The sequence below is a fragment of the Phasianus colchicus genome, chromosome 1 (genome assembly GCF_987193195.1).
Source record: "Phasianus colchicus chromosome 1, bPhaCol1.hap1.1, whole genome shotgun sequence".
In the NCBI taxonomy this organism is placed as follows: domain Eukaryota; kingdom Metazoa; phylum Chordata; class Aves; order Galliformes; family Phasianidae; genus Phasianus; species Phasianus colchicus.
The window spans coordinates 115149483-115170088 of NC_143436.1; the positions used below are offsets into that span (position 1 = coordinate 115149483).

General features: G+C 34.4%; 1 protein-coding gene across 1 annotated transcript in view; it reads left to right on the forward strand.

Annotated features, from left to right (window-relative positions):
• CFAP47 (cilia and flagella associated protein 47) overlaps positions 1–20606 on the forward strand; it is a 276161-nt gene that overhangs the window by 90382 nt on the left and 165173 nt on the right. The window contains exons 36-42 of the mRNA XM_090123944.1: positions 3535–3669; positions 4183–4295; positions 6932–7082; positions 7919–8007; positions 11446–11532; positions 17551–17627; positions 19796–19941. Coding sequence (XP_089980070.1) covers positions 3535–3669; positions 4183–4295; positions 6932–7082; positions 7919–8007; positions 11446–11532; positions 17551–17627; positions 19796–19941 — 798 coding nt within the window. The remainder of the gene's footprint in view (positions 1–3534; positions 3670–4182; positions 4296–6931; positions 7083–7918; positions 8008–11445; positions 11533–17550; positions 17628–19795; positions 19942–20606) is intronic.

The following is a 20606-nucleotide window of genomic DNA, read 5'->3' on the forward strand; positions in this document are numbered from 1 at the left end:
GCATTTACCTCTGCCTTCTGTTTATCTCCCAAGTTTGTAAGAATTACAGTTTCACTGATCTTTCTAGATTTGCGTGTTCTTACTGAGATGGGGATTCTTACATTCAAGACACCAATCATCTTGTTACAGCATGATATGTCATGATCTGGAGCAGCAAGAGGAAAAACTGCTAAGTTCACTCATGATAATTCCTTACTTTTATTTTCACTTCTGTAGTAGATGAAGAGTAACTTCTGATAAACAGGAAAAAAAATACGGAGAAAAAAAAAGCTTTTTCTGCACTAGAAAAGCCGTGTTAGAAAGGCTCCTTACATTTTTAAACTTAGAAGCCAGTTTATTCTGAAATTTTCTGATTTGAAATTCAGAATGGTTTGCACCCATCTGTGATGAAAGAGCATCGTATTTTCCCACTTCTGTGTCAAGTGTAGGTTCATTCTTGTCAGAGAAATTGTGATGGGAATGTTATTTTGATGACTCTATAGGAAATGAAGCAAAACTTGTAAGCTCTAGTTATTCTCCTTAGTGTTCTCTAGAATCTTTTGAAAAACCAACTGTTTGTTGCATTAGGCAAGAATGCAGTAGGCTGATGGATGTGAATATTATTTCAGATGCTTGGCATTACTGACTTATTTGCAATACAACCATTAAGAAAACTTAGCTTATAGACTTTTATCCTGCTTCTTTCTCAGATATACTGAACATAACTTAAGTAGAACGGTTTCTCTTAAGCTGCCTTTACTGTTTTTAACTGATTCTAAGGGAGATTATAGATGTGCTTGAAAGAGAAATCCATTGAGGATTTCTAAGTAGACAGAAGTCTTGTATGGTTCAGCGAGTCTTGTACCCAGGATGGGAAAATACTGAAGTGTATGTGTACTTACCTTCTGAGTGTCTGCATTTAAGCATCACTTTGTAGCCACTGTTGGAAAAGATGATCTAAGCAGTATTTTTTTTTGCCTATGTTATGAACCACTAGGCTGCACTTAGCTTACTTCATGTAAAACTTTTTCTTTGGATGTTTGCTTTAAACTAATGACTTTTTTTTATGTCATGTTGGAAGTAGGTGTCTCCACTGGAATTTCAAATTTTTGCCCTTTTTACTCTTTTTCCTCTCAGAATCCAGCATGTCATAATGAAGCTTTTTGTAGCTGGCAATGCTTTGCCAGATGCTGGTTCATCAGTCACAAAGTAGAAGCAGTTAGAAAGTGGAGCTATTTGTGTTTGTGCTTGGATTGATGGATCCGTTTGCTTTCTTAGAGCTTCTGTCTTAGGAGTTACATCTCAGTTGCTTTTGTATGGTCCTATTTTTAGGCAATAAATGTGAACTAATAATTACTTTTTAATAATGTCAAAAGAGGAGGAAGAGTCAATAAGCAATTTCTAATTAAAAAGAGTTAATTAACTCTTATTGAAAGCTGATCTCATTTCTTTGTATAAAGAATGAAATAGAGAAGAATTTAGACCAATGGCTCTAAAAATAATCAATAAATCCTTAATGTACTAATTTCCAGCATCTGAGAAATTATGTCAATGGAAAGACCCCTTTATATTTGCCCAATTTCTTATACCTTTTACACCAGCAATTGCTCTGTTGGCAGAGGCAGATTAGGGATGTTCCTAGGGGATCCATAAGTGTTCAGATCATGTGGATTCTTCTTCAGTGTCATTACAGCTGCTTTTGTGTTCTGATGCTGAAGTATAAAGCTTTTTTTGGTATACCTATGGGAGGAATTAACCAGAAGAACATGAGCCTTTCTGCAAAACTTGAAGATAGACTCATTCTTGTTCTGTCCCTCGGAAGAGATATTTACTTTTTCGCACAGTCTTTTATTACTTCTTGAGCTTTTAGAGAGTTGAGGTGGCTGGTTCTTAGAAGTGCTGGACTATATTCTCTAATATAAAGCTTTCAGTAACTAGGAGGAAATAAACTAACAAAGAAGCAACCCTAACTCAGAGAGTTACAGTGATAGTGGAAATGTCTAAATATCTCTCCTACTTTCTAAAAATAGTCCAGAAGTGGCAAAAAAGTTTTTCTCCTGTGTGACTTTGTGATTTTCCAGCCTGTGTGACTAATACAATTAATTTCTTTTCCTAAACTCTTCATTGCTATTTACAATGCAGAGTAGCAGTAGTTATCAAAAAATTTTCTGAGAATGAAAATTAAATATTTAGTTTAATTTCAAGGTTTCTGTTGAGAATTCACATAGGTATGGTTCTTCCCATTGAGTTGCTTTATTGAGCTGACTATTTTAGGCTTATTATCTACCACTTTTCAGAACATCCTCATTTTCTGTTTGATCTCTTGAGGGTAAGTTTCAGAAATTGCAAAAAATTAACAGTTTTTTTTTTTTATTCTCGATTTGTTGTTAATCTTCTCCATACTACCACATTTGCTCTCATCTGGCAGATTTCAGTTATACTTGCCCTTATTCTAGTATGACTCTTCATAATTATCTTCTTGCTGATTTTCAACCTATGTTACAAGTCTTCTTTATAAAACAATGCTTGTGGGAATGTGTAGAACCTTTTTCAAAGTATTACTGTATTAAATGAGCCTCAGTTATGTAAGGAATTCAAATGAAAAAGGGCACCTATTAAAGGGTTTACATGCTAATGCAGTAGTTTGATGTTTAAATCTCTTCCCAACTGTATGCATTTTTCCTTAGGACATGATATTTAATTTAGGAGAGAACTTAAACAGAATTATAAAAGTTTACGGGCAACATTATTATTACATTCTAAGATTCTATGTAAGAAATTTAAAAATAATTAATTTAATTAGCTTGATTCAGGAATTTGTTTGAATTGGTGGCTAGATATTTTCTGCCTGTATTTTCTGTGGGAAGTTACTTCCATTTTCTTTATTTGATCAGGCTTAATGAAAAGTTCATGTGATGGTGGAAGAGTTACTATTTGTCTTGACAGGGAGACACTAAAGACACTGAGGACTAAGACTTTGATGAGTTCTACAGTTGCCATTTAAATTCATTTTTCTAAATCAAATATTTGAGATTCGGTAATCCTGTATATAGCAATTTGGCATCTGCAGTAAAAATAATTGTATGCTTGTGTTCCTTTGTTAGTTGGATTGTGTTCATACAGAGCTGCAGAACTGTACTTAGCAGTACTTGGGATGGCATTTTACATAGTAAACAGAAAGATTAAAAAATCTTTTTTAAAAAGATAAAAAATACATATTTCAGTTAATGGATTTTACTTGCTTTTTATATTCTGCTTCACTAAATAATAAAATAAACATGTTTTTGCCGAAGTACAAGGAAAAAAGGTAGGTTTAATTTTTAGCATAGGTTTATTGCCAGAGCATGTCAGTGTCCTTCAAGAAATAGTATTTTTGTACACTGACAAGACTGTTATTCATCTGAGCTCTGAGCCTGCATCAGTTACTAGTAGGTTGCAAAAATTTGTATGGTAAGAATTTATCTTAAATTTTTTATTCTGCATCTCTGTGTCTTTATAAACTGTCAGGCAAATCTTAATATGCAGTTGTTATTTCTTTTATGTTTTCAATATTAGGCCACTGATATCTGTGATCCAAATCCAATCATGATGCTTATTCTGTGTGTCCACCTATATGAAAACCTTCCTCATTACTTACCTAAGAAGACTATAGAATTTACAGGTGCTCTCCATGCAACTATTGTTAAACAGGTACTGATACCACTGAATTCAGATTTGTAGAAGCATCAAGTTATAACATGCTGTATATTATTATATTATGTAGATACCGCAACACAGAAATGAGTTTCATGTCATTTTGTGACTAAATGTAGAAGAGGAAAGAATTGTCTTTTTTTTTTTTTTCCTCTTCAGGATTGGGATCCTGACTTCTTGTTGCTGTTTTAATCCTTTGCTTGTGAGCACAGAAAAAATCTACAAATTTAAGAATCTTTTCTGAGATAAAGATATAAGAGAATCAGAGATTAACAGTTGGCATTGGCATGCAGTGTACAATGCAAAAAAAGTACTCAGAAAAATTAAGGTCTAACAGTCTGTGGGATGTCTGCACTGCTTAGGGAGAAAAGTGATCTGCCTAGTAGTTTGAAGTACTGTCTTATTTTGCGATATCCTTCATTCATATTTTGGAAGCTAGCTCCAGAATTTGTTTTTATGTTTTAAAAATTGAATAAAAATATGATGATTTTGTTGCTGTTCTTGTGATAGATTCGTCTGAAAAACCCGAGTGTTAAAACTTTGGCATACACCGCTACTCTTGTAGGAAGAGATGCTAATGATTTCTCATTGCCTGAAGGAAACACTGTAATCATTGCCCCTAAGTAAGTAATGAGTTTTTAGTGCTATAAGAGCCAGAGGAATCACAGAATGGGATTTATAGGACCATAGAATCTTAGGATTGCTCACATTGGAAAAGACCTTAAAGATCATCGAGTCCAACCACAACCTAACCGTACTACCCTAACTCTAACAACCCTCTGCTAAATCATGTCCCCAAGCACAACATCCAAACAGTTTTTAAACACACCCAGGGATGGTGACTCAACCTCCTCCCTGGGAAGCCTATTCCAGTGCTTAACAACCCTTTCTGTAAAGAAGTGTTTCCTGATATCCAACCTAAATCTCCTGTTGTCTTCTCGCCTGTCACCAGTGAGACCAACACCAAAAATTTAAATTTAATTTTGGGAAAACATTAGATTAACATTTTTAATAAGAGAAATACTCAAAAGACATGTCTGTGTTTTCTTTTTTGTTTACTCAATACATTATGCTTTTCCTGTGCAATATAGCTATGACTAGACATAGCAATATTACTATTTGTTGAAATATTGAAGTTATAAGGGTATAGTAGTGACTTTGTTAAGAGTTTTTAAGTTTATGCTGCAAGTCCATTGAAGATACTCCTTTGCAGATGAAATGGAATGGAGGCTATACAACGGAAAGCAAAGGTCAGCATTTGAATTAAAATAAGCCACGAAGAAGAAAAACTTGTCAATTGTATTGTCAAATTCAAAACTCAACACAAATACAGTACTCTTAAAGGTTGATCAACTTTTCAATATTAAGTAGGATGACTATTATAAATATATGCAGGAGGAAAAGTGAGTAGTGGCTATGTTATTGGTGAGCTCTGAGGCTGATTTGCATTATAAAATCATAGAATAGCTTGGGTTGGATGGGACCCCAAGGATCATCAAGTTACAATCCCCCTGCCACAGGCAAGGCCACCAGCCTCCAGAAAAGTTTCATTTTTCTTAGCATTTTCTTCAAATAAGAATTAACAGAAAAATGTAATCTTAGAAAATGTCATGTGTTTCTCTGAATGGTCAATACTGTGGCTGTTTTTCACTTCATCTTGCATGTTGAAGGCTTAGAGATTCTCCTGATATTCCTCAAAAATATTTTTAAGATATTACTTCTGTGTTCATCACCATTCAGTTCTCAGATCCCAAGGCAGTTTTCAGTAAGAATTTTATTTTCCTCGTGTTCATCATAGAGGAGAGTTAGAGTGTTAGGAGACCTCCTGGAAGGTTTCCTTGATAGCAGTAGTAATTTAGGGACAAATTATGTCACTACTGCTATCACATTATAGCACTTATGCCCTCACTGTAATTGTTCAACTTACTTGAGAGGATTTATGAATTGAATTCACTTGAAAAAGCAGCTGTTCTTACCACAGTTGTGAAATAAATTAACACAATGCCAATAAACACATGGCTTGCTGATTGCTGTTACAAGTCCTTTGCCTCACCACATACCTGTAACTGTGTACTCACAGTACGTAATAGGCATATTTCACAAACCGCCAGTAGTTTGCAAATGCTTTAGAATTCCCAGTTGGCAGAAGACCAATAAATGACACAATTTTTCTATATTTTTCTATATTTAATTTTTTCTTTCCCCCCCCCCCTCCCCCCCCTCAGGCTGCTCATATACTACTAATCACTTAATGGGGAAGGCTGATGTGGGGTGGGAAGAGATTTTGTTTTGACTTTAGTACATGTTAGCTCTTCCCAAAAAACAACAAACAAGTCTGTACATTAAAAATACAACTTTTTCCCAAATATATATTTTAATTAGTTCCTCTGAAGAATTATTTGAATATTATCAGCTTGTATAATTTACAGAATTGCAGGATTTTTTTTGTAGATTGACTTTCTACCATCTTTTTCATATTGTTTATTATTTAAAATTTTTTTGAACTATATAGAATAGTTCTGACATTACAATGAAAGTTACACCAGTCAATAACTCACTGTTTTCTTGCTTTTAGAAATGGTAATCTCAGCATTATAGAGTGATTTTGAGTGCTTCAAAGTGTGAGCTTCAGCTACTGAACTTTTGTTGTTGGTCTTGCTTAATTGCAGAACTAATGGAAATCATGTTATTTTTACCCTTTTCCTATCAGAAACTTGATCTGTTGTTTACATGAGAGTACTTGGATTTTTTTCCATCTCTTTGCTATTCAACTTTACTTATTATTTTGAAGGCTCTTTTACTCAATTATTTCAGTCTTGGGGATTTTATTAAAAACTTCTAGATCTGCCTCACACTATACACTGCAGGATGTTTAGCTGTTTAACATACAAAATTGTATTCAAATAGGGAAGCATAAAATAGATCAGTTGTTGGCTTAGGGCAATTATATAATATGAGGGAACTTTTTCTGATTGTGTGTGGGAAGAAAAATAAAGTTACATACTGAATACATAAAAAGCAGTAAGGACTTATATTGGTTTTTTTTTTTTTTTTTTAATCTAAATAGTTCTTTTATTAGAATGTTTAAAGTGCTCTTAGACAGGAGGTTGAACTACAGCGAAGTGTTTCTGAAGAAACAAGTGCCACCTTCCCTTTCAAAGATTCTAAAATATGCTCCTGAAATGATATTTTAGAGTAATTCTTGAATTACAGTTTTATGCCTAATTATTCAAAGAAATATTACTGTTATTTTGCCTAGGAGTCAAACAACTATAAATGTGGAATTCACTAGTCGTTTTCTGCACCCTGCTGAAGCAGTATTGCTGCTGACCTCAAAGAGAATGGGTGGAATAGGTGCTGCCACACTTACATTCTCACTGAAATCTGAAGTCAAGCATATTGAACCTGCTGTAAGTCTATGTGTGAAATTATTATTGTCACAAAAAATATTATTCGGATGTATGTTGTATCAGTCAAAAATGACCTGAGGTAAGAATGAAAAGGTGAGTAACCATCAGCAATTGAGCTATTAATGCTCAGCTTTCCAATGTTAGTTTATGTATATGCAGAGAAAGGCCTAGAGGAATATCTGAGATATAAAAGGATGTAAATCTCACAGAGATCTGGAATAAATTAAACATTTTTGCACAGATTGCTCTGAAAACAAATCTGAATCTCTTTCACTATGTGAATGTCTTTGGAATTTTTTTTTGAAAAGGTGGTAATATGCTTCTTCATTGTAATGATTTCACTTGTGTGATGTAAATTTGTTTTAGATGTTGGCAAATTTATTTAAGCTTTTTGGTTTTGGTAGTCTTTAAGATACATCCCAGAAATAGAGCAGGGATAGTCATAGTTTCCAGCATTTGTTATCAAACGTTCTTTTAGCAGATCTGGATATATTCTTTTCTGAAATAGATGGAGTTTATATGATTCTCCTTTCTTACATGACACTTTTTATACAATAGCAATAGACACTTTTATTAGAAAGGATGGTTGGGGCAGGAATAAAGAAAGAGAACATGAAAAGTTTGGTCTTGTTCATGTGCTATCATTTTGAAGGTGGAGAAATTAAACATGTTTAAAAAGAAATAAGCTTTAACTTTACTGGCAACAAAGTATTTAAATTGTGTGAATTATATAGTCATCAGTGGTTAAATTCTTAGTAATATTCTCCTGGTAGTATTTCCAATGAATGCGGTTTTGCAATTTTTTCACATTTATATAAATTTTTGTTCTCTTATAGGATACATTAAAATGCAAATCTCCATGTTATGAGTTGAAGAAAGTTGTCCTAAATGTTACTAATCCCTTCAGAACTGATGGCATATTCAGGTAGACAGTGCTATAAAGACAAGTCTTTAATATTCATGCTGTTTTATCAACTGTTCCATATTTTTCATATTCTGTTTAAAAATGTAAAACCTTCAGGTTAAATTATAGGGATTTGCATTACCAGAATTGTTACAAGTACTGTGAAGTGGAAGCTATCATGATAAATAAAGAAGATGAATAAGCCTTAATTGTAATCCATCTCAGTATAAGGAATAAAGTTAGAGCTTTAATCAAATGGAGTTCATGAACTTTGCTTGTATTTTTATGTTTGGCTGAGATCCAGCAGAATTCTATAGAAAATCAAGCTATGTTAATTAATAGTTGGTTGTTTTCCTCCAATCATCTTTATCCTGCTGTTTAAATTATTAAGCATGCAAAAGAAAGAACATACTTTTGCCTTGAGGCTTGCATCTCTATCAGTTAATCTAATTTTTCATTTGCATTCATCATAGATGTAACAACTGCAGAATTAAGGTTGTTTTTTTTTTTAATAAGAAAAGGAGTAGAATGCTGTGTCTCTTTATAAATCTCTGTATTTTGATCTGTATTTTGTCTTTAAACATAAGTTCTTATAATTCATTTATTTACAGAACCATTTTCCATAACTTTCAAACTTATTTCATTGATCTATTCAGTGTTCTCCATAGGCTGCAAATGACATTTCTCTTCCATCCACAGTTGTTATGGTGTAGACATTTGTAAGAGGATTGCTTTCATAGCTCCACTGGTGCTCCAATACTCCAATGTGGCATAAGTCTCCTATGTGTTAATCATACAGAATCAGAATCATTAAGTTTGGAAAAGATCTCCCAGATCATCCAGTCCAAGTGCCCCCCTATCACCAATATTTCCCCACTAAACCATGTCCCTTAGTGCAACATCTAAATGTTTCTTGAACATTTTCAGGTACAATAATTCAGCCACCTCCCAGGGCAGCCTACTCCAGCGCTTGCCCACTCTTTCAAAGAAGAAAATTTTCCCAACATCTAACCTGAATCTCTTCTGGCGCAACTTGAGGCCATTCTGTCTCATCCTATTGCTAGTTATACAGAAAAGGCTGATCCCCATATCACCACTACCTCCTGTCAGGTGACTGTAGAGAGCAGTATGGTCTCCCCTGAGCCTACTCTTCCCCAGAGTGAACAATCTCAGTTCGCTCAGCTGGTCCTCAAAAGACCTGGGCTACAGATGCTCTCCAGCTCTGTTGCCCTTCTCTGGACATGCTTCAGGGCCTCGATTCTTGTAGTGAGGGACCCAAAACTGAACACAGTACTCAAGGTGCAGCCTCACCAGAGCTAGGCACAGGGAGATGATCATTTCCTTACTTCTGCTGACAACACTTATACAGGATGTTACTGACCTTCTTGGCCACCTGGGCATGCTGCTGGCTCATGTTCAACTGAGCATCAACCATCACTCCCAGATCCATTTCTTCCACACAGTCTTCCAACCACTCTGCCCTGAGCCTGTAGTGCTGCCTAGGGTTGTTGTGGCCAGAGTGCAGGACCAGGCTTAGTCTTGCAGAACTTAATCCCATTGGCTTCCATCCAGTGATCCAGACTGTCCAGATCCCTCTGAAGTGTCTTCCTACCTCGAGGGAGATAAACGCTTCCTCCCACTTTGGTGTCATTTGCAAACTTACTGAGGTGCGCTCAGTTCCCTCATCCAGATCATCAGTAAAGATATTGAACAGGACATGCTTCACTATTGACCTGTGTGGAATATCACTTGTGACCAGTAACCAGCTGAATTTAACTCCATTCTCCACCTGCCTTTCATGAACCCATGCTGGCTGTGCCTGATCCCCTGGTTGTCCCACACATGCTGTGTGATCTCACTCAAGATGATCTGCTCCATAACCTGTCCTGGCACTGAGTCAGGCTGACAGGCCTGTAGTTCCCCAGATCCTCATTATGACCCTTCTTGTAGATGGCAGTCACACTGGCAAGCCTCCAGTCTTCTGGAACCTCCAGCAGGAATAATGATAGATGGTGGAAAGTGGCTTGGCAATCACCTTTTCCAGCTCTCTCAGCACCCTTGGGTGAATCCCATCCAGCCCATGAACTTGTGACAGTTCTGTCTCTTAACTGTTTCCAACTGAACTGTGGAGGTTTTATTCTGCTATCCATCCCCGACATCCAGATCAGGGAGTAGAGTACCCTGAGGATAATTGGTCTGACTTTTAAAGACAGATGTCAAGAAGGCATGAAACTTCAGCCTTTTCCTTATTTTTAATGGTCACATTCCTTGCTGTATCCATTAAAGGATGGAGATAGTCCTCCTCTTATGGTTAACATATTCGTAAAAACATTTTCTTTTCTCTTTTACTCCAGCATCAAAGTTGAGCTCAAGATGAGTTTTTGCCTTTCTGATTTTCTCCTTGCATACCCTAACAACTTCTTCGTACTCTCCCCAAGTTTCCCATCCCTTCTTTTTCTCCTGGAGCCTTAGGAAAAGTTCCCTGTTCATCTTCTTCCCTGCTGGCTCATCTTTCTGCTCAGAACATATTTGTTTTGTTTGCCTTTTTTCTCAGTCAGTGAGGTGGTTATTGAGACTGTCTGTAACCTGTTCTATGATTTGGATAGCTCTCAGAATAGATTAAAGTGATTAAGGAGTTTAATTTTATATGCATCTTTCAACAACTACTTGACAACTACTCACAGTAATTATGAATTTGGGCCACAGTTTAACCAGTAATCTACAATTAAATGTTTCTTTGAATATTTTTTCCAGTATTTAGAGACATTTACTATTCCACAAGAGGTAGTATTGCTTATTTGCAAATAACACTAGGAAATATACTTGTGATATCAAGGAAGTAGCTCTTCTACCAAAAAGAGGGCTAAAAATCTTAAAACTACACATATGATGTAGTATTATCTGAGAAAAGTGCAAATTGAAAGATGAGCCTCTGGTTTTGTGTTAGATATCAGATATTTCCAAAAGCTGTGAATTTTGTAGCATAAATTCTATTTTAGAATATTATTTCCTACTTAAAATATCAGTATTGCTTGTCTTCAAATGCACATTCTTTTTGTTTTTAATGTTTTATTTTAAACAGTTTTTTTTGAAAGAAAGTTGGTTTCCTTGTCATAACATGACATATACTGCAGAGCATTCCTATGATAACAGATCAATCTGTAGTATTGATTAAGTAGCAGTTTAAAATAATTTTCAGTAATCTGGAATGCGTGTCTCAGGATTTACATGCTTACAAAACCTTTAAAATTTTCATTATTAAATTGTGCAAATTACTTTAAGTTATTAAATCAAGAAGAATTTACCAAACTACTAAATATTTTTAATAGTATTTTGAAAGTACCACAAGCTGAAAACAGTAAGCTTCTTTATCAAGCATTTAAAAATTAGAATAAATTAGATTTTATTCTTCATCCTCCTAGTAAAAAGTAGTGTTTCTGTGTACTTGCCATATTCCAGGGTCATTTTGCTGGAATCCACAAGTTACTTAAGTCAGCCAGAACAAGTACATCAAGCCAGGCAATTAAAACAGGAGCAAATGTTCAGGTAAGTTTTGAATGGCAATTGCTAATTATAATGTAGGACAAGGACTAATGGCCTAAAACTTGAACATAGATAGTTCCATACTAACATGAGGAAGAACTACTTTATGATAGGAGTGGCGGAGCACTGGAATAGATTGCCCAGAGAGCTTGTGGAGTCTCCTGTAGAGATATTCAAGACCCGTCTGGATTCCTACCTGTGCGACCTACTGTAGGGTACCTGCTTTAGCAGAGTGGTTGGACACAGTGATCTCTTGAGGATCCTTCCAACCCCTGTGATTCTGTAATTCTGTAATATATGGAGTTGTACTGTTTTATTATTATTACATGTATCTGTGTATTTTGTATATATACAACAATACCAGTTGTAAAGAATTATGGGCTAGGACATGGAAAGCATAGTAGAAAGAAGCAATATTTTAAAAACAATTTTGAGATAATTTACTGAAACAGTGGAGAAAGAAAAATATGATATAAAAGGTAAACACGAGTGTGATATGCTTTCTAAAAAAAGTATCATGGAAAGTAGAATTAAAAGGTGAAATATTGATGCTGGGATGCGGACAACCATGATGACTTAGATGGCTGAAGTATTGAAAAAATTGTCAGTAAGATTGACTAGCTCCAGGTCACTAGAACCTTAGAAGAAGGAATAGTTCTGAATCTTGGAATGAAGTCTGTAGATTTATTTGAAGGTAAACCTGCCTGTTATATATGGGCAGTCCAGGGAATTCAGACTGTGCTGAAGTCTAAAATATTGCAGGTTCTGTAGGCCCCTGTAGCTGCAAATGAGAATGAGAGGATGTTAATACGGAATTATTGAAATAAATTAATATAATTTTGTGTCTAGACAGTATTCCTTAAGCAGACCAGGGGCAGATTTGCTAGCATAGGGAATCTAGAAGGTGAAGGAGAATTCAAAATAAGTATGATAAATGTAATGAAATCACAAAAACTGAAAAGCAGAAAGTAACAGAGAGACAAAGAGATATATATCATAAAAATGGAACAATGTGTAAGTAGATTTATAGTCCAAAAGAATTTCTGTCTTCACTATCTCTAATTGTTAGACAGTGAGATAAGTATCAAGAAGTTCAGATGAACAGCAAGAAAGCTTTAGGAGTACTGAAGAGTAGAGATGTAGATCAGAATCATTCATAGACAAGGTAAAAAGAAAAAGAGACAATCCAAATAAGGTTTGGCACTCTTTTCATAACACTCTCTGGAAATGTCCCAGTGTAGATCACTAATATCTAATACAATTTTTGGAACCTGCCAGACATTACAAATTGCACTGTTTTAATAACTGTCAGCTTAATAACTCTATTTTTCAGCCACGGACTGAAAGTTTTAATTCTAAGTTATTTAAGATAAAATCATAACCATAGCTTGTGTCTGAGCCAAAGTGTAATTTGTGGTTGCAGTCAAAACCTCTATTTCCACCTGTAGCTGAATGATCTTTGTGAGAAGGGTGATGGCTTTTTTTTTTTTTTTAATCCAATTGAGTTTGTTTTTCTTTTATGTATATAGTGATAAATGTGACTAGACTTTTTTCAAGTTACAAATTTTTCTGTGCTTTTTGAAGCCCTCGACACCTTAGTAGTTGTCCTTAGCCCACATCTGTGTCCCAGTATGGTCTTCCCCCTTTGGGAGAAGAACCAGATGAAGAGATACTTGCTACATGGCCCAGGAATTCACATATAAAACTATGCATAATTAGTTCTCAAGCACGTTGATATTTTGACTGATGTCCGTTAAAAAAAAAGAAAGATGAAAAAATTGTGGAATGACACTAAGAGCTCCAGTTTCCAATTATTAGCTAACTTTTCCGTCTTAGATTCTCTTCTATAAAATTACAAAGTGGTAAAGGTAGATTACTGATTCATAAGAATGGCTCATGACTGCAGAAACCGATTACAAAAGAAGCTATTAAGATGGGTAAATATTGGTACATGAAGAGGAGGAATCTCAAAACAAAAAAGGAAGAGACAATTGATGAATTTCAAGTCATACTCTGCATACATATAAGAATAACTTATATAGCTTCTTAATATTTTTTGCTTTTCCTTTTAGACAAGGATAATACTAGAATTTCAAATATTTTGAATGTTGTTGTTTTTTTTTTTTTTTTTTTCCCTCAAACTTTTTGTTCTAAGCAGTTTCATGTGCTAGGAAAAGAGTTACACTGAACAAAGTACGTGTATTTCTTACTGATTGGATAAACAGAACTGAAGATCTGAAAGGCTGTATTTTGTCTGTGTTATAGAGATTATGAGATATTTCTGTTGCTTAAGAAAATATAGTTTAGAAATACACTATTAATTGTATATTAATCACAATTCTGATTAACATTTGATATTAAGAAGCTGATCTATATTAACATGAGTCATACTGCCTCTTATGGGTGGTTCCTGTTTTACTTCCTGTCCAAGTCTTCTGAGGTCACAAACTGTATCAGAGAGTGCAGGAAACTGGCAAATATCTTACACATGAGTTTGTGTGTTCAGATGTTTCCATGTTTTCAGTGCATTAGTTAGCTGTTTCTTGTATCCTTTATTTCCTTAACAAAAAATATTTCTTCTGTCTTCTAACGCTTATTGAAGTCCCTGCTGTGTGAACTTGAGATTTCCCCCTGTTGTCTGACACTGCTTAGTCTTCTTTTCACGTCAGGGAACTGGAAGGGACCAAAAAAACCCCAAACCTATCTATTAAATTCTGCTCCAAACCCAAATGCAGAAAGCAAAGCAATTTTCCTTGTGGAAGAATTTGTTGAAGGAAAGCAGTTATTAGCTTTTGTGAGCCCTGGGCTGTAAGGGACACACCATTACATGTGTCTAGCTATGGCTAATTGATGAATGTGGTCTATCTATGTAGAATACAGAGATTTTTTTGGTTCTGATTTTTGGTATGCATGACAAGCCCAGTCTCTGTGGCACTACATAAAAAGAGGTAACTTGCAACTCAGAGGTGATGGATACTAAATTGTTTTTTACTGGTGCCCAAGTGTGTAAGTAATTTGTAGAACAAATTTGAGCAGGTTAGACGAAACCTGGAAATATTTACTCCTGCCATTTTCTCTCTCTCAACTGCATCTTATTACCAAGCAGTTGAAAGGCAGCCTCCTATACCAGCATTCACCTTTACCTCACATTGTGTTGCAGAATGTTTAGTCCATTTAATGCACAATAAAGTAACTTTGCTTTAGAAGGGACTAGTTGTGTTTGCAAAAAAAACAACAAAACAAATTAGAGGCAGCTTATGAAGTTGATTGGTCACCATTTCTTCCATTAAACTGAATCACTTCTCATACCCAAGTTTTCAGACTTAGAGACCTGAATCATACTGTGATGTAACGTGTTTAGTCCCACAGTTAGATCAAGGATCCTTTGCCATCATGTCTAAACAGTATATGCATAAACCTGGTTTTGGAGCTCATCTTCTTCAACATATACATTAGAATTGAATGTTAACGTGGAGTAAAATGATTGGTGTGTAAGGCCTGATAGGACATTACTGTGGGCTTAAAGCCATAGCAATATGTCTGTGTAGACTAGTTTTATGGCAGCATTAAGCTGTTCTGTCCAATCTTATTTTTCAGTGTATTTAAAGGGAACATACTGAGCCAAACTGAGTACATGCTTCTTCAACAATTATATTCTTTTAATTTTTATTATTGCAAGAGTTGTTATTTATTTTATTTTAGTGGAATGAGACATAATATATATCTGCCACAAAACAGTTTTCTTTCTTTTCCCCGTTATTCATCTTCAAATACTTTGTTTCAAATACTTTTAGTGAGAATAAATTTACAGAGACAGACCTTCAAATCAGTGCAACAAGTTTCTCAGTCATTCACCTCCAAAAATGGGATTTATGCAAACCCCACTGAAGACTTGTTGTACTATGTATGGTCTTAATGTATAATGTCATAATTACATTATTATATTTGTCAATTTTCATATAGCTTTTAAACAGTTGTTTCTGTAATGATTTTTTTGCTCTAGTCTCTCTCTTCACGATCACACCTGGACACTCTGATTCAAAGATAAAGCATTAAAATAGGAAATTTGCAATTTTGTACTTTTATGTGAAATGAGATAAATAATTATTTGTTAGTACAGAATATATATTATGTTGAACCCACGTACTTCAGAGATCATTTTCCCTTCTGAAAAAATAAAAAAAAGTATAGATATTAAACTAAATCTCCAGAGTATCATATTCTGAGAATTTTACAAGTCAATTTATTTAAGGTTGTGATTTTTTTTTTTTTTAGCACAGCAAGATTAACACTGTAAAAGAGACCAAGTAGCTAGAAAATGCTGTACATTATAATTGTTTACTATAAGCTGGCTCATCAAATTTTACTGCTAGAGGAGAATTACTTTTATGTGTAGATAATATTAAACTAAGTCTAGAGCTGAAAAATCTACTTGCAGTATTTTTTTTACGATACATTACAGTATTTTTTTACGATACATTACAGTATTTTTTTTTCAGCATCTGTACTTACTTTAAATTAAACAAAACTGTCCTTTCATAAATGTAACAGCAGAACTCCTGTCAACACTGGTAGAAATTATTTGTGAAGAAGGACAAAAAAAAAATATAAAGCAATATCAAGAAAATAAGATAGTGGTAATATAAAAAAAAATAAGAAAGTAAGAAGCACATTTTGGTTTGGAAGGATGGGAATAAGCAAAGACTGTTGTAAATTTTTTTCCAGGCATATCTGTTCTTTTCTTTACTTGGAAAACAATAACATCATGAACAGAGTAGGGTGCTTAGGTTAAAATTTTTCCTCTTTGTTCCTTTTTATCCTTTTTCAGAAAAAACTTTGATCATATTAGGTTACATGTGAGTGAGTGATTAATTGCACTATTACTGTATATAGACCATTTCTGTAGCCTTGGTGTAAAAGAGGTTGGGAGAAACAGGCTTAGCTGTTTCCAGGCTTTCTCATTCTACTTATTCAGGGCTGTAGCCTTGTGGAAAAGAACTTTGCAAGTGAACTAAATTAACTGAAGCAAGAAGGTAATGATTTATATCTCCCTACTTTTTTTGCCAAGAAAAATGCAAATGTTCAACTGTCTATATTGCATTTTTTTCTTAAATAATTGTTCCCCATTTCCTCTAGGAGAAAAAGATAGCTTGTGAGTTTTAAATAGTTTGTATGCTGCTGATTCAGTCTGGGAACTGCTGTGAGATCATTTAAGTATCTTTGAGACTATACCAAAATGTGGTGTTTTGAAACAGTATAGTACATCATGGAGAGCAGAGATATTTATTTCAAATATTTATTTTAGAAAATTGCATTTAGTGATTAACTTGTCTAATTTTTCCTGTTAAGGTATAGTAGGATGAAACCATGCTGTTTTATGCTCTGAATGGAAATTGTAATATATCTTTTAAATCTGGTATGAAACATTATGGTGATTGGACTAGATGATCTTGCAGGTCATTTCCAACCTTGTGATTCTATGATTCTATGATTAAAATTAATAGGATTTTTAGATGTATTTCTAGAATAGCTTTTAAGGGGAACATTGAAAAACTGATATGAAATCAACTGAGTTATCAGTGAAATGTAAGGCCTTTGCATTTTGCATTCCAAGACCTTAGGGTGTACCAGGGAATAATTATCTATTGTCATAGGATATTGAAATGATAAAAACTGTGTAGAAGAAAGTATTATTGGACGGGAATGCTTTTGACTAATATATATATATATGTATATATATTCACATAGAGTTTGGTTTATATGAATATTGCAGAGATATTATACAAGTTAACTGAGGAATCTTGTTCTACTTTCATTATAAATGTGACTCCCAATGTAAGTCAAAGAAATTAAATAACCATTATTGATAAATAGCTGGTTCCAAAATGGTTTGGTTTTTTTTTTTTCACTGAAAACATTTGAATTTCATGTATTTATGCCTATAAAAAGGAAAAAAGCTGTCTATTAAGAGAAATTCTAATGTCCAGTTTTGGTCTATTGCTTTCCGTTGTTTCCTTCTAGTTCCGAAAATAATGTGTTAAACTGTAAAAACAGGACACTGCCTGAAGAGCCAAATGAAGTCAGAAACTTTAATTGCTGTAAGTATCTCTATACCACTATAACCTCTTACCTTACTACAGTAGCAATTAAAGCATCTGATTCTGAAATCTTAAAATACACTTGATAGAATGTATTATTTGTTGAATTGACTGAATTTATTTCTAAAGCTGCACTATACACATAGTGACTTTAACATAAATAAATTTAAAAGTGCTTATTTCATTCTTTTAGGAGCTGCACAGGAGTTTGCTGTGGGGCTTCTTCAGCTTACCTGGTTTATCTTTGAAAGTATTCATAGACAGTATAAATATTGCTTTTATTTCTTGTGAAACAGAAAATGAAAAAGTTCTGTAAAAACATATGAATCTGAAGCTGTCAAAAGTTCTCTTGAGCAAAATTTGACCTCACAAAATGAATTCTGTCCTCTTGGAAAATATTGTTTTGTTTTCATGAAGCTATATGGAGAACAGATTTGTAATCTAATTTGAATCACCTACCCTTCCATTTATATTCATTTCTCATATTGTATTCTGAAATATGATTAACAGCTAACTAATACAACATTCATAAAAATTCATTAAAATGTATTTACCTTAACTAATGAAGTAGTTTACAACTCTTGTAGTAATTTATGAACAGCTTTCAAAGCAAGCTTAGCTTCGGATTGGAGCTGCAGAGACATTTATTATAGTGTTTTGGGTTTGTAGGAACCTAAATGTATGCTTTTATTTCTTGCAGAAGTGTAATTCTGCTTTGAGAATAATTTTTCATTCTTCTCTCTGTAACATGGCAAACAAAACCTAAATAAGTGTCTTCTCTGTGTTTTATATCCTGAACTGAGGAGACATTGATGTTAAGGGGCAAGAGAAGTTCTAAGTGGAAAGCAGGCATCAGGAAATACGTTTTTGCTTTTCTTGGAGCAGTCACAATAAAAGGTTGCTTTTATTAAATCTGAATGTGCCTTCTTTGGGAACTGTTTAATTTTTCACAGTCCAAGGAGCAGGTAAGGAGGGAGGGTCTCACAAGACTCAGTGTTCCACAGTTTGAAATACTTTGGATGAGGAACATTTGAACAGAAGACTAGTTTGGGAAATAGTAAAATAGGAAGTAAGTAAGTAAGTAAATAAATAAATAAATAAAATAGTAAAAAAAAAAAAAAAAAAAAAAAATCCTGTTGGATGGAAGGGTAAAAATGGACCTTTTCATTTGTTTGTTTTTGTTATTGTTTATATTAGCTATGGAAACAGCAGATTCGTGTGCAACTTAGCTGTTGGCTGAATTGTGAATGTTGGGAAATTCTTTTTGTTTGGAAACTATTCCTTCAGTTTGAATTATGGGGAGAAGAAGTATTTGGAGGTGGGAGGTGCGGATGATTACAGTTTTCTTTAATGAAGCTCTTGGTGTATGGGAGGGAGGTGGTGAATCATTTATATTTAATTAGCCAGAGTGTAAAGTAAGTTTCTTATTTAGCCCTGCTTGAGCATGCTGGGTTGGACCAGGTAAGCTGCATGGGACCCTTCCAACCTCATCCATTTTATAGTTCTGTGATCTGTGTTCATTTCAGTTACCTGCACTTCTGCTTTCCAGTCTGTTGACCTTTCTAGAGTGTTAGACAGCCAAGGCTGAACACAAGTCAAATTCTAAACTGTTGTACATTTGGTTAGTAAAGGAAAAGCACTCACTGAGAAAGTTGTCTGAACCTGCCACGTTCACCTGTAAGATTTTTAGTGTCTTAGGAAAAATGTAATTTGTCAACACAATGTTTAATTTAAAACAGTGCAAGAAAAGTAAGCTTGACTGAACTTAGTTATTATTAATTCTGGAGAATTTCATATTATAACAACATGTTTCTGCTGCTGAGGGCAAGGCAGTTCATTTAAATAGTATTGAACTGGAGTATTAAAGAGGAGCTATTTAGTTATAGGCTGTACATCTTTAAAGAGTTTTTATTGATAGTGAGAACAGTCTATTTTCTTTGATTTTGTTTCAGTACATGCAATAATCATAGAATCACCAAGGTTGGAAAAGACCCACAAGATCACCCAGTCCAACAGCATGCAAGATTGCAGGAGGTTTACACAAGTGTAATGTTGGAGTACCTTTAATACCTACTGTTACAGCAGGCTGTACACAGTATCCTAGGCAGATGTAATATGTTATGTCTCATTCTGTTCTATCTGAGCAACCATTAAAACTTTTTTAACAGGTGTCCAGTCTAGCCTCCTGCCTGAGTTCTTCAGTCCCCAGGAAAAACTGTTCTTGGCAGGGAGAAGTTCTGCAGCCCTAGAGATTCACTTTCTTCCATTTAATCTGGAAAAACGTTACTGCACTGTCATTCTGGTTAATGAAATGGTAAGAATGGAAACTAAGTTCTTTAAGTGGTTTTCACATGATATCCTAGTCAATTAAGATCATTTCTGTAAAGCTTTCAGATGTTTGAGGTGATCTATGCCCAGACTTGCAGAAGTGAAAATATTTTCATTTTCTGTTTGTTTGTTTGTTTGTTTGTTTGTTTGTTTGTTTTGGTTGAAGTACAATATTCATGAAATTCTTTCAGGTAAATGTTGCTTAAAAAGATTAGAAGATTGCATAAGGTTGCTAGTTTTAGCAAAGAAATTTAAACCAAAATTCACCGCTCTTTTATATCCAGAAAAGAAATTAAAAGCATTTGCCTGTTGTACATGAATACTGACCTTTTTCTTGATTCATGTAATCTTTGTTTTTAAATGAAATTGATTTAATCAAATTACCAAGGCCTATTTTTATCAACTTTCAGAGCTTAAAATTTGCAATACAGCTTTTTTGATGTTCCTGTAACACTATATCTCAGTGGCACAACCTTCTTTTTTTTCTCTTTTCACCTCTTTAACCTCTTTGCTGTGTTTTGCCATCAGTTATCAATGTTTTTCAACATCCTGTTGTTTATCTAATCCTCCTTTATGTGTGGTTGATCTCAAGGTTTGCGTTCTGTTTCTTACATCCATAATATAAACTCTGTGTTTCAGCTTTTGCTCTGT